This window comes from Thunnus maccoyii, chromosome 23 (assembly GCF_910596095.1).
Source record: "Thunnus maccoyii chromosome 23, fThuMac1.1, whole genome shotgun sequence".
Lineage (NCBI taxonomy): Eukaryota > Metazoa > Chordata > Actinopteri > Scombriformes > Scombridae > Thunnus > Thunnus maccoyii.
Genome location: NC_056555.1, coordinates 25393618 through 25409129, shown reverse-complemented (window position 1 = coordinate 25409129; position 15512 = coordinate 25393618). Strand labels below are relative to the sequence as shown.

Genomic DNA, 15512 nt, shown 5'->3' with positions numbered 1-15512 from the left:
ACCAACCAGAGTCTCTTAGGAGGCCTGCTGGGTCAGACAGAGAACAGTCCAGAAACCATCCAGAGAGTCATCAACAACCTGAAGAAGATGAACACGTCCAATACCTCTCCTGACAGAAGCATCAACATCTTCCACTGTCTGATGGAGATGAACGACCGCTCAGTACATCAGGAGATCCAAGAGTTCCTGAAGTCAGAGAACAGATCAGAGAAGAAACTCTCTGAGATCCACTGCTCAGCTCTGGCCTACATGCTGCAGATGTCAGAGGAGGTTCTGGATGAGTTGGACCTGCAGAAGTACAACACATCAGATGATGGACGACAGAGACTGATCCCAGCTGTGAGGAACTGCAGAAAGGCTCTGTAAGTCCAGATGTGATTAACATTATAAATCAGTGCAGATTAGTAGTTTAGTTCTTCAAATATAAATAATATAAAATTCTTATTATTGTTAAAATAGTGCTCTACTTGTTCATAGCTGAAATAATATGTCAGTTATATTTAATCTCAGATGTTCTTGAGCTGTTTCAAATTCAGTCAGTTCAAAGTCATTCAGTTAATCTATTTATTTCTAGTAATTATTGGATTTTACAGTCTTTTCTTCTATTTATCTTCCTTTGGGTGACGGAGGCGTCATTCAAACCTGGTAAAACAAATGAAGGACTTTAGAGGTTGTGGTTGAGGTTTTATTACAGAACATATATCAGTATTTTACAGTTATCAGTGAATGTAGTGAAGTTATTATTACATGAGAAGCTTCTGCAAATAATATATAATCAGACAGACACTGTTTTTACTGCTATGATTAAGAGTTTAAAATAAGATCTGTATCATTTTCCAAAGGTGATTTCTGAAGTCACAGAGATTTGCTTTCATTATCATTTTTTTTCTTAATGGTTTCTGAGTCATTTCATAGTGAGCACGAGGGATCAGCAAATCACCAAACTGATTCAGTAATTAAGTGATATTACACGTGATGCTTACCGCATCACTGTCGTGTCAACAATGACGGTAAATCACACCCTCGAGGGTAATATTGCGATTATACAACATTTACCAACAAAATAAAAGATGTAAACAAAATGTATTTATATTGTGAGGCAGTTCGCTCTAAAAATAAAAAAACTTTTTTCTTGTGTTATATCCGTTTCTATGGAAATACATAGGGATATGACTAATACCTGGAAAACAATCACTCACGTCACTAGACTGCTATGTAATGAAACCTAGTTTACTACTCCAGCAAGTAGACTGACCCTTAGTAACGACCAAGCAACAGAGACGATTTCTAGTCCCTGTTGAGTCAGCCAGCCAACTTGAGCTAATGCTTTCTAGAGATCGCGACATTTCCCAAACTGAATAAATACGACATTTATAAACACAAAACTGCTTTGCTAGCTCAATCCTGTTGTAACTAAGATATCAGCTGAAAAAAAATCCATGGACAGATTTAGCTGCTACGTCCGCAAACTTCACAGACATTTTTAAGCTAGTAGCTCCGTGTCACCGACTCACCGGCACAGCTGATGGAGGATGCCGGAGTGGAAGCTGAGATAAACTCAACTGAAGGGAAAATGATTCAGTTTTACTGTTTATGGGGGAGCCGGTTAACGATAACGAGTGGAGAAGGGTTCGGGTTTTTCAGTGTGTGTGTGTGTGTGTGTGTGTGTGTGTGTGTGTGTGTGTGTGTGTGTGTGTGTGTGTGTGTGTGTGTGTGTGTGTGTGTGTGTGTGTGTGTGTGTGTGTGTGTAACTCGTCCCACAGTCTCAGAGTTCAATCCACTCGGTAAAGGGTCCGTTTTGTTTTCCCCACAACCCCTAATCAGTTCAGTTCAATCCAGTTTCACAAACATAAAAGGAGGAAAACTCAAAACTCCGCTCCGGGTTTTCACCGCAGATCCCCACAAAACAAAATAACCCAAAGACACTAGCAAAGCAACACAGCACATAAACGGTCTACAGTTCTAATGAACGGCGGAGTGATATTTTTATTAATTCAACTTCAATATCACATACAGATAATATAAATGGAGTAATATAACAGAAATATAGAACAAACAAATATACAACGCCAGGGATTACAGATAAATATGAAATGAAAATGAATAAATAATAAATAAAGATATAAAAAATAAATGTACACATTACAATTATATTAGTTTATTAAATTTGGAGCACAAATTTATAATCTTCACAGCTTTTCTATTGCATGAGGTAGACAATGTTTTAATGTAGGATTCTGTTTCTTCTTTAAATGAACAAAAAGAGGGTTTAACTTTTAACACCTTACATTAATGTATATAAAACTTGGCCAGCAATATGATAAGAGTGATGAGGCATTATTCATTTGAGCAAGTTGATGAAATTTACGTCACGCGGACCCTCACGGACGCAGAAACTATAATTTCAGCTTCAGTGTGCTGTCATGCTGATTTGAGCACGTTCTAAATGTCTAGTTGACCAATCAGATTGCTTGGTCAGAACTACCTGTTGTATAATGTCAGTTATACAACAATATGTAAAGTTTGCTAACATTAACCAACATTAGCCTCCGTAAACTACTGGTCATACGAGACAAAACCCCTGAGTGTGTTGAACCGAGCAATGGTGCCTTTTATTTCTCATGAATTCAACTTTTTCTTTTAAAGAGGGAAGTCATGTTACACAGTCTTGTTTTTAAGTCTTTCTTATATTCTGTTGCTCACAGAAAGAAACTCTCAGGTGTTTTCTCTCTTGTTGGTGTAGAGAAGAGTAGTAGCAGGAAATGCACAGAGGTCTGATGAAGATATAAGAGCAGAATGATAGAATTCAGACTGTTTAAAGAGATCTTATACACATTAAAGGTCAATGTTATATTTTAATGCTGATACCCTGATAACATCTTTCTGATGACATCATGATGAAAATAATTCAACCTTATTGGTTTGTTAATTGTGTTTTTGTGCTGAATCAGTTTTTCAGATTCTCAGAAAAGAATGTTGACAACTAAACATCATGCAGTCATCTGTCCTGCACATCTAAATATTGAATTACATTAATATTTGATATGTACAGGTCTGATATTGTCAAGCCATTTGTTTCATTTGTGTTTGTCAACAATAAATTTTTCCGCTGATGGATGTGAACCTGACAGCAGCAGGTAGCAAAGAGAGATGATCTTTCTCAACTGTAACTGTTCACTGAGTTGAACTGAGTAAAAATATCCTGCAGTCAAATTAAAAATTAAAAATAGTGGACAGTAAAAATGTTTTTCTTATCAAGATGCCTCATGCTGACTTTGTGGAGACAGACATGGGATCAGATCACACAGACAGACTGAGCACATTATGGAAGCCTCAATGTAACTCCATTTTCTCTCCCTTCATCTGCAAGATTAAAGCAAAACAAAGATTAAAAGTCTGCAGGTATGAGAGAGAGTGATGAGAATTATTGTTTCATCCAAGCACAGTGAGATACGATTAGCTGAACTAGGAGTGCTCTGGTAGCCTACTGGTTAAGATACATGTCATATAACCACAATATCAGTGGTTTGATTCAGGTGACTGACCTTTGTTGCATGTCATTCCCTGTCTCTCTCTCTCTCCTCTTGTTTCCTGTCGCTTTACATTAAAGGAATAAAATGCCTCAGAAAAATTTTTTTTTTAAAAAAGATGAGCTGAATCACTGATGTGAAGAGCAAATGTTAATCAAAATAGGGAATGTCAAACTGTTTTGTCATCAAATGCAGGAAGTAAATATAAAGTGTCGTCTTTCATGATAACATATGTTGTAATATATGTGTCATTACAGACTTTCTGGTTGTCGACTCTCAGAGACTCACTGTGAAGTTGTGGCCTCAGCTCTGAAGTCCAACCCCTCCCATCTGAGAGAGCTTGACCTGAGTGGAAACCTCCTGAAGGATGGTCTGACTGGTTCAAGATTTGAGCTTCTATCTGCTGGACTGGAGAGTCCAAACTGTAGACTGGAGACTCTGAGGTCAGTTCACTGGCTGTAGCTTTGGCAGTTTTTTCTATATATTCAATTCAAATCCTTCACTGAAGTTCACATGTTTGGTTAATACATTTTTGGTATTTCCCTGAGCACAAATCTGTAGAATTTAAATTTAAAATCCACAGTCTTATTCTGTGTAAAAATGATTTCCAAAGTTTAAACTAATATGAGTCTTCAGCAGTCTGAGTTACACATATCAAGTAAGTATTTTTGTGTTTCTTCAGTGTTTCCTTGCTGAGCTGCAGTGGAGGGATCATAACTCAAAGAGGGAATTTTGAACTAAATAGTCTGTAACTTTGAGTCAGACAAATCAAGTGGGAGTCTACCAAACTGTCAAAGCCTCATATCAGCTTCAGCAGAACTTATGAACTCATTTCCTACAGTGTAGCTGTGTTAGGAAGAGACCACTTCACAGTCAGTATGGACAGGAGGAATCATTACTGCCACCAGTAACATGTTTTAATTACACAAACCTACTAAACTACCAAATACAGGAAGAAGGAGGTCATGTAATAAATAATGAACAGGTTTAGTTCAACATGTCTGATTTCATATTGAACCTCTAATTTCAGACTTGACTGAGTTCAGCAGCATTTTATGAATGAACTCATGGAAGTCAACTCAATATATATTATTATTATGATTATTATTATTATTATGATTATTATTATTATTATTATTATTATTATTATCACAATAAAGGGAGTTAATCTATGGAACAACCATAATGAAGAAATGAAAACATGAAGAACATTAAGTAAGTTTAAACAAATCTTTAAAAATAACATATTGAACAGATATAGAATGGATGAACAAAGAGGTGGTCTGGAATAATATGATTTGGTACAGAGTGTCTTTTTGACTTGTGTTGTTTTTGTTTGTTGTTATTGGTTCTATGCAAGTTATCTTTATTCTCTTGTGTTGTTTTGAATGTTTTTGGCTTTGATTTGATTGATAAATTATAAAAAGGGGTAGGACTAGAAAAGTTCCATTGAATGGTTATTGTTTAAGTTGCTCACTTAAAGTTTGCTGTTATTTTTATTTCTTTTGTTTTGCTGCCTATATATTTTACTTTGTTATTTTAACATGTTCAAACTAAAAAATAATCTAATCTAATGAATCAGGACATAGTAATGTTGAACTACACATTTAAAACCTGAACACATCTGATTGGATTATAAATGGATTTTAATCTACATCATTTATTCTTTATTCAGATTGTGGCTCTGCAGGTTGTCAGAGACCAGCTGTGCTTCTCTGGTCTCGGCTCTGAAGTCCAACCCCTCCCATCTAAGACATCTGGATGTAAGAGGAAACGACCTGAAAGTCTCAGGATTAAAACTACTGTGTGATTTTCTGGAGAGTCCAGACTGTAGACTGGAGACTCTGAGGTCAGTTCACTGACTGTCTGTTACTATTGTTGATCTTAATGTTTAACAACTGAACCTCATTTATGTACATACATAAGTTACATCCATGAAGTTCATTTTCTTTTTTCCATATTTTCATTTTTTTACTGTACAAAGTTTAGTCTGTAGTTATAAAAGATGACTGATTCTTAAAGAAACTGTAGAAAATGTCCACTGTTAGTTGTTAAAATAGATGAATGCTTATAACTTTTGGTAAAGAGTCACATCTGTATACAGAAGATCCTCTCAACTAATATCTGTTTTGAATTGATCAAGTTTACTTGCTGAAGGAGAAATATTTCTTTTATTAGATTATTTAATGTTTTTTACACAATAATGTCTGATAATTGATATTGATCCTTCACAATAATCTCTCTCACACACACACACTGATCTAAATGCAGGTGTTTAAAGTAATTTTTATGAATCAGTGTTGACATGAATATGTGTCTGAATGTTGTGGTGACATTTGGATGATGTCTGTAGAAGGCTGACATCATGATGATCCACAATAACACAATGACAAAGTTACTCTGCTCAGTTTAGTGAAAAGTTCATTGATGAGGACATAGTAATGTTGAACTACACATTTAAAACCTGAACACATCTGATTGGATTATAAATGGATTTTAATCTACATCATTTATTCTTTATTCAGATTGAGTTCCTGCAGGTTGTCAGAGACCAGTTGTGCTTCTCTGGTCTCAGCTCTGAAGTCCAACCCCTCCCATCTGAGAGAGCTGTATCTGGGAGGAAACGACATGTGTGACGTGAAGCAGCTGTGTGATTTTCTGGAGAGTCCACACTGTAGACTGGAGTCTCTGGAGTAAGACACCATTTTTTACTTCTGTGCTGAGATTAATATGATGTGACAGTTGTGGTGACACTAAACTGCAGACATAAAGCTGATATTATGCTGATCCACACTGAGGATCTATTTTCTTCTTCAGTGGTTTAGTCCATTGACTGTCAGAACAATGTTGAGCTGCACATTTAAAACCTTCATATAACAAGAAAAATCTACACTGGATAATTCACTCTGAACCTCTGAAACTTTTTACATTAAATTTCACCTTCACTTTAGGGCTGGGCGATATGACTAAATCGATATCAGGATTATTTCAAACTTTTACCTCGATTATGATTAATGAACACTTATTTATTTTATATGCTTTTTTTTTTTACACTGCCCTCATAGTTCGCTGACAAGGTCTGTACTGTAAACATGCTGAACTACTGGGATATTTTTTTCCAATGAAACATATGTTAACTTTGTGTTTTTTAATTAATTTTTGAAACACACACAGATAAACTATTTATGGTTATTTATTGAATATTTCAAATAGTTGAAATCAAAGCACACATCACTTGAAATGAAAATTTTAGTTCTAAAGTAAAAAGCAAGTTCCCTAAAAAAAAGTAGAAAATAATAACTTGCATCTCTTGCAAACAAAATAAATTATTTTAAATAACGCCATGTGTGAAAATGTTAATGCAACACTGCTGATTAAGAGCAAGAGAAAAGCTTGGACAAGACACCTCCAGTGGATCAACAGGCTGTATCTGAGGCATGTGACAATGTTTCCTCCTGAACTGAAAACCCCTCAGATGGCGAGCTAGTGGCTGGCATGCGAAAGTACTTTTTTACCACCTTGCTTTTAGTTGTAAAGTGTACATGATTCTTTCTCCACCATTCCAGTGGATTTTCCTCACTATCCAGCATGAGAGACACCAAGTAGCTGCTCAGCTGTGCTTCTACTGTTTGCTGAAATGACACAGTGGGTGCAGTTGAAAGGGTTGCCTCACTTCCTTTGAAAAAACTTCCTAATAACCTCCTTGGTTTCTTTGCTTATGATGAAGACGTAGACGGCTCTGTGCTCTCTGGGGTACTTTCCCTGTGGACTGCAGCTGCTGACTCCATCATCTCTGTTCTGACTTCTTCCTGAATGGTGGGGACATGGTGTGCAGAAGTGTATGCTTCCAGTAGCTCTTCTGTGATGGGTTCTGAGAACTTCTCCTTAAGGTACTCAAGGATGCAGGTTTTGATTGTTTTAGTCAGCTCCATGTCATCTTCGTCCTCAGCCAGCACTCATGAATGGAGGATGTGTAGGACAGAGTTCACAAATGAAATGGTCACATACTCTTCTCCTGACAGGGCATCTGTGAACTCCATCAATGGGGAGAGAGCTTTGTTGACAGCCTCTAAGACATCCAGGTCAGCCCAAGATGGAACAAGTTGCCTTGATTTCTCATCATCACCGAGGACCTGTGTGATGGCTTTCTTTTGCAAAGATCCTTGCAGTCATCATTTGCATTGATCCCCATCTGGTGGCACATGCAGTTTTCAACTTGTGTTGTGGCAGGTTCAGCTCTTGTTGTGCCTTCACAAGCGCCTTCTTCTTTTTCCAACTATAGGAAAAAGCACTGACAATCTTTTTGCAAACCCTCATTTCCCGCTGCACACGTTGATCTTCCGTTGCATTTTCTGAAATACGCACACATGAAAAGATGAATTATTATTTTATTGAGGGTTTGACTTATACCTAAAGACTTTACAAACTGTAAAACTTAAGCAAAATAATAGATGAGGAGAAATCTCTTAATTCAAAGCTACTTAATTAATAATAGATTAATAACAGACTTCTAGAGTAATTTTTATTTCTACTTTAATCATGACTCAATGTAGCGTTGTTTTACATTGTAATGTGAAGTTAACATTGTAATATGAAGCACATTGTAACATTAAGAAAAGCGCTATATGAATAGTTAATTATTATTGTCACAGTATTTATTTAAAGTGAACTAAAAGATAGCTCTAGCTCAACTGTAGCATAGTGTCTGATCAGCTGATGTGTTACCTATCGATTGCCAGGTGCAACCTGTGTCCAAAACATTGCTCCCGTGTCCGTCCATTGAGCTGTGTAGCTTTGACGACATTAGTGCTGTTGTCTGTCGTAATGGTCATGAGGTTCTCTTCCATGAGGTCCCATGCAGACAGCATATTTCTCAGGCCCTGTGCAATCATTTCTGATGTGTCATCATCTGCAAAATATGCCGTCTTCAGGCATCTGTTGCACAGGTTCCATTCATTATCAATGTAGTGCAACGTATGGCTCAAGTATGGCTCCATCCTTGTACTTGACCAGAGATCAGACGTTCCTACAAAGTACTGAACAGATTTTAGTTCAGCGGCTACCTTCTCACGACATGTTTTGTACATGTTGGGCACCGCTGTTTGGGAAAAATATTTTTGCGATGGCACAGCGTATCTTTTGTCGAGGGTTTTAATGTTTAAACCCACTTTGTTCCACAGTAGCTATGGGATCCATATCCTTCATGATGTAATATGCAATAGCATCAGTTATTTCTTTCCATCTTCTTGAATCCTTTGCATAATGTGCGGCATTTGTAAATGCTTGTGTTAGCGTCAGCTGCTTTGTGGAAGCACTTTAGCGTTTGTCAGTCTCTCTCTTTATTTGAGCCATGAACTCTTCATATTCAGTAATGTGATTGTGTTCCAAGTGATTAAACAGATTGGTGGTGTTACCTTTGGTCACTGAAATTGTTTTTCCAAAGTGTTTACATTTGACTTATTTTTGCTCTGTGTCGTCTTCACTGAAGCTGAAATGTGTCCAAACCACAGACACGGTATTCTTTTTAGTTATAAGCTGCTCAGGTTGAGGCCTATTTGTTGGCTCAGTGTTAGTGCTTGTGTCATCCATGGTGCCAGCTTGCTTTGAGTGAACTCACACTAACGTTAGTTGGATGGGGCAGAGGCACATGACTGAACACAACATAGTATTGTTTTAAAGGGACAGTTCATGAACGCACGCATTGAGGAAATTATTAACCGACTTAACCAACATGAGAAAGATTAAGTCAGTGAGAGGGTCTTAATGTCGGTCTTGATACATTTTCGGTTAATTGCCCAGCTCTACTTCACTTTAAATTTTGTTCTTTAAATTTAAACCAAAAACCTCAATCAGACAGCAACAAATATAATATCCAGTATTTACTTGTTGCAACACTATTATGAAGCTGTGCAGTGTTTATATTAACAGAAATATTTAAACACAAGATGCTGTGATTTTTTTCATGGCGACATCATTCCATTAAATGTAAATAATGTCGATATGTTGAACATCATTTTCCTCCTATTTTCCCAACATCCATCCGGACATATTTGATATCATTATAAATGTTGGGATCTTGAGTAGAATCTGAAATATTCATGTGGATTTTTAACTTGTGTTTGGCTGCACAACATGAGTTTGTATAGATGGAGTCACTGGTGGAGCTGCAGAGTTTAAGAGATGAAGTCACTACGTCTTTATTGAAGTAGCAGCATGTTGTCATTAATATTAATGAGAGCTCTTTTTCACTGTTTGTATTTGAAAGTCTTTAACCTGCATCCTGTTGGGTTCAGCTGTTTGGAGTTTCCATTTTCTAAACTTCTACATTCTAAACCTTCTTCAGCTCTGAACAGATTATGAAACTTTGCATGATTTCAAACATGAACTTTGTTTTCTAAAGTGATGTCATTTATTCTTTATTCAGATTGAGTGGCTGCAGTTTGTCAGAGATCAGCTGTGCTTCTCTGGTCTCAGCTCTGAAGTCCAACCCCTCATCCCATCTGAGATATCTTGATCTAAGAGGAAATAACCTGAAGGACTCGGACATGAAACAGCTGTCTGATCTTAAGGAGAGTCCACACTGTAGACTGGAGACTCTGAGGTCAGTTCACTGACTGTAGAAACTGTAGAAAATGTCCACTGTTAGTTGTTAAAGTAAATGAATGTTCATAATTTTTGGTAAAGAGTCACATCTGTATACAGAAGATCCTCTCAGCTAATATCTGTTTTAAATTGATCAAGTTTACTTGCTGAAGGAGAAATATTTCTTTATTATATTATTTAATGTGTTTAATGAATAATGTCTGATCATTGATATTTATGTTTTAGAACACACACACACACACACACACACACACACACACACAGGGACACAGAGAGATCAATACAGGTGTTTAAAGTATTTTTTATAAATCAGTGTTGACATGAATATGTGTCTGAATGTTGTGGTGACATTTGGATGATATCTGTAGAAGGCTGACATCACAGCCAGCAGGACAGGGGGGCACTGGGGGGCAATGTCTGTCCAATTGGGATGTTGTGCCCCACCCAAACTTCAGATTCATGGAAACTTCCTGTCTTACTGTACGTGACTGAAGTTAGGCTACATCACGCACGCACTGTCACAACACAGTTTCATGTAGCTAACAGCTAGATGAAAGTTGGAAACTGTGGCTAAGCAGTTATGTTTGAGCCACTTTTTATCAAAAACTCATCCAGAGGATGAAGCATGTTGGGACCAGGCCATGCCTTAAAGTGAAGTCACAGCAGGATGGTTGAGACATATGTTGGCTCTAAAGTAGGGCTGCTCGATTATGGCAAATATCATACTCACGATTATTTTGGTCAATATTGAAATCACAAGTATTTAACACAATTTCATTTTGACTCATGGAACAGAAACGCTTCCATTTTATTAAATGTAGCAGTCGACACTGACTCTGAGTGTCTCACGGAGACTCCATGTTTTTTTTTTTTCTGTTGCATTTAGTGAAACGTAATCTGCACAGACAGCTGTTTAAATCACAGAAATATCCGGCTGTATATGTGTTTTAGGCATGCACGATATTGGATTTTTTGCCGATATCCAATATTTTCCATCTCATTTTTGCCGATGCCGATATATGTGCACATTTTATCCACCTGGCTGAGGAGACTATTACACCTGCAATCATAGATTGTACTAATGATCAAGAAAGACAATATATGAAGGAAGAACTTATGAAGACTGGAGTTCAGGAGCTCAGCATTAAAAGACATGAACCTGCCAAGTGGGTGGAGCAGTAGTTTTCTTTGACTTTATCAGACAGACAGGAGTAATGTGCAGGATTTAATCTTTGGTCCACAGTCCGAAGCAGAAGGTGGCGGTAATGCACCTCATACGCTGGTTGCCAATAGCTGTTATAAACCAAAAAGAAAACGTTTTTTCAAACAGAGTGGTACATCCTGTCAGCCGAGGTGTTTCCTATCTCTGCAGCCGAACACAGCAGCTCCTCTGCGGACTGTTTCATCCTGACGGTCCCGGTGTTTCCTCCGCAGGCTCCACTTCACTCAGCTGCCCGACAGACCCGCTGCTTCTTCCCACTTTAACCTGAATAACAAACCGGGGCTCGGTGCTCCGGTTGGATCCAGACGGAGAGCCAGGGCTAGCTGGGAGGCTAGCGGAGCGTTAGCCGCAGCATGACCGGAGGGAAGCACAGCCAGCTAGCCTCCGCTAGCCTCCCAGCTAACGTTACCTCCGGTTTCACTACAGGCAGATTCACTCGCTACAGTGGGCGAGGAAATAAAACCAATGAATCAATAAGTACAAACACTGTTGATTTCTTCCCGTGGAGCCGACATGCAAACTATTTAGGTTCAGTAAATCCCAGCTGTCAGTCAGCCTGGTGAAGGCAGGTTAGTCTGTGGACAGAGACGCTCAACGCCTGTCGGAGGCGTTTAAGGAGGAGCGAAAGCGCACCGCTGTAAAGGAAAGAGGTTTGCTGGATTTAGAACACAAGACAAAACGAGAGCATCACTGCGAAATGACAATAATAAACAATAATCGTTTTATCTCCATTATCTTGTTTTCATAATCGTTGGAAGCCAAAATCGATTAATCGCACATTCCTACTCTAAAGGACCCTTCAGTCACCAAATACGGGGTAACAACAGATCCAGATCATCCATGTTGACTGGACACCTGAACAACTTGACGTTTTTGTCTTTTGAAAGAGAACTAACTGACACTTGTGATTACAAAGACATAATCAACCTTTCCAACTCAAAGCCCAGAAGACTCGGCCTTGTGTAGGAATAGTAGCCGCAGGTAAGCCAGTGTTATTTATCCTGGCCCGCCGTGGCATGTTAGGATTGTGGTTTCTGTGAGGAAGTTCTGAACTGTAACATATTCATTGTTCAATTTGTTTCAAGAGTTATGCAGTGTTGGTTTGGTTATTACAGTGGAAACCGCCTGTATTGATCACAGTTACAGTGATCAATCGCTTATATGGATCACAAAGCTTGAGACTGAATCATTCTTATACAAATGTTGTTTAAATAGTTTGCTTATACTAATCAAGTACAGTGTTCATTTTGGGCCTTTTCATACATGAATCCATATGGAAAAAATTTAAAACCACAGTAATTCTATTTTTTTTTTTTTACTCCCATGAAACATGTTTGATATGTTCCTGGCGGCTGCGGCACCATTACTGCCTCGTGGTAACCCGTCTGCTTCCAGCTGGTGACCTGAGGCTGCTGCTGCCTGCACATTGAAATCATGACGGGAAAAAGAAAATCATTTTCTCTCAATGAAAAACGTTGTTTCCTCGAAGCTCATGACAAACTGCCAAAAACCAGCCAACGAGATGCAGCAGCGACACAACAACCAGCGTTTAAACAGCTGTACTGTATTTTAAAACAGTCAGTAAAATTCATTAAATAGAGAAGCTGCTCGTTTCATTACTTTATATTCATGTAATAAATATACAAATGTCAATTAGATGGTATTCTGCATGAGAAATAAAGAAAAGATGTTTAAAAATCAGTTATAATAATCATCTGTTGATAGTGATCAATTTGATCCAGACAGATGTGATCAATATAAACAGTTTCCACTTTATTGTGTTATTTCTTCTTTTATGTATAGAAAGCCATTCATCTGACTCATTTACGTTAAACTACCAAAAAAAAGAAAGAAATGTCTGATCTATGAGGATGTAAAAAGGAGTGCCCACCCGTGACGACCTTGTGCCCCCCTGCTGATAATTGTCTGGCGCCTGGCTGACATCATGATGATCCACAATAACACAATGACAAAGTTACTCTGCTCATTTTAGTGAAAAGCTCATTGATGAGGACATAGTAATGTTGAACTACACATTTAAAACCTGAACACATCTGATTGGATTATAAATGGATTTTAATCTACATCATTTATTCTTTATTCAGATTGACTGACTGCAGTTTGTCAGAGATCAGCTGTGCTTCTCTGGTCTCGCCTCTGAAGTCCAACCTCTCCCATCTGAGAGAGCTGTATCTGTCTGGAGGAAAGTTTCAGGAATCAGACGTGAAGCTACTGTGTGATTTTCTGGAGAGTCCAGACTGTAGGCTGGAGACTCTGAGGTCAGTTCACTGACTGTCTGTTACTATTGTTGATCTTAATGTTTAACAACTGAACCTAATTTATGTACATACATAACTTACATCCATGAAGTTCATTTTCTTTTTTCCATATTTTCATTTTTTTACTGTACAAAGTTTAGTCTGTAGTTATAAAAGATGACTGATTCTTAAAGAAACTGTAGAAAATGTCCACTGTTAGTTGTTAAAATAAATGAATGTTTATAACTTTTGGTAAAGAGTCACATCTGTATACAGAAGATCCTCTCAACTAATATCTGTTTTAAATTGATCAAGTTTACTTGCTGAAGGAGAAATATTTCTTTTATTAGATTATTTAATGTTTTTTACACAATAATGTCTGATCATTGATATTGATCCTTCAGAACACACACACTGATCTAAATGCAGGTGTTTAAAGTATTTTTTATGAATCAGTGTTGACATGAATATGTGTCTGAATGTTGTGGTGACATTTGGATGATGTCTGTAGAAGGCTGACATCATGATGATCCACAATAACACAATGACAAAGTTACTCTGCTCATTTTAGTGAAAAGTTCATTGATGAGGACATAGTAATGTTGAACTACACATTTAAAACCTGAACACATCTGATTGGATTATAAATGGATTTTAATCTACATCATTTATTCTTTATTCAGATTGAGGTCCTGCAGGTTGTCAGAGATCAGCTTTGCTTCTCTGGTCTCAGCTCTGAAGTCCAACCCCTCCCATCTGAGACATCTGGATCTGTCTCACAACAACGTGTGTGACGTGATGAAGCAGCTGTGTGATTTTCTGGAGAGTCCACACTGTAGACTGGAGTATCTGAGGTCAGACACCATTTTTTACTTCTGTGCTGAGATTAATATGATGTGACAGTTGTGGTGACACTAAACTGCAGACATAAAGCTGATATTATGCTGATCCACACTGAGGATCTATTTTCTTCTTCAGTGGTTTAGTCCATTGACTGTCAGAACAATGTTGAGCTGCACATTTAAAACCTTCATATAACAAGAAAAATCTACACTGGATAATTCACTCTGAACCTCTGAAACTCTGTTTTTATCTTTTCTATTTGACAGTTTTTAACCTGCATCCTGTTGGGTTCAGCTGTTTGGAGTTTCCATCTTCTAAACTTTAGGACAAAAAAATAGATTTTCAGATTAATTGCGATTCTTATTTGAATGATCAATAATTGATTCTTGAAATCCAGAGATGGATCTTTGCATTTGTGTCTTTACTCAGTAAACATGTACATGTGCTCTGTGTTGTGTGTGTGCAGTGGTTACTTGTTGTAAATGGTTCAGTTAGAGCAGCATGATGTGTAAAAGGTCCACTTTGTTTAAATCCAGTTATTACAACGTGCACAAAAATCTTATTTTAAGTGTAAAAGTAACGTAGATGCTAGCTGCTATATTAGCTGCCTTGAGTCACCACAGTCCCGTAAACCGTGACGTGAATAGTTTCAGTCTGTGGACCCGCCGCAGTTTACGGGACTGTGGTGACTCAGGATGGTCAGCTGACTCTGGCTGTCTCGTAGGGGATCTAGAGATCACATCTACAAGAGGAACAGACTGAAAAAAGACTCCACACACTGATCTGAGCTCTGGGTTTGTGTTTGTTAACGAGATATTATCTCTGACTACGAGATGTGAAAGCGTGGAAGTGGACTGAACAGTGTGCAGATTCTACTGTATTCAGTCTGTCTCTACCTGCCGGGGAGCTAACGCCAGCCAGCAGCTGTCTGCAGGTATCACACTGATGTCAACACAAATACAAACAGTGCAGATGAACTAATGAGCAGACTTTCAGTTTCTGCTGTCTGTGCTCAAAGTGATAAAGTTGAAACAGCAGGTACTGACAGTCCATGTG

The 15512-nt window shown here is 37.9% G+C and overlaps 1 protein-coding gene across 1 annotated transcript; it reads left to right on the top strand.

The window, feature by feature from the left end:
- Nucleotides 1-239: 239 nt before the first annotated feature.
- LOC121890623 (NACHT, LRR and PYD domains-containing protein 12-like) lies at nucleotides 240-14743 on the top strand. The gene is made up of 8 exons (XM_042403082.1): nucleotides 240-362; nucleotides 3788-3973; nucleotides 5206-5379; nucleotides 6056-6223; nucleotides 9955-10131; nucleotides 13461-13634; nucleotides 14297-14467; nucleotides 14723-14743. The coding sequence occupies exons 1-8, from the start codon at nucleotides 250-252 to the stop codon at nucleotides 14727-14729; spliced, it is 1170 nt and encodes a 389-aa protein (XP_042259016.1). The 5' UTR covers nucleotides 240-249; the 3' UTR covers nucleotides 14730-14743.
- Nucleotides 14744-15512: the final 769 nt, after the last annotated feature.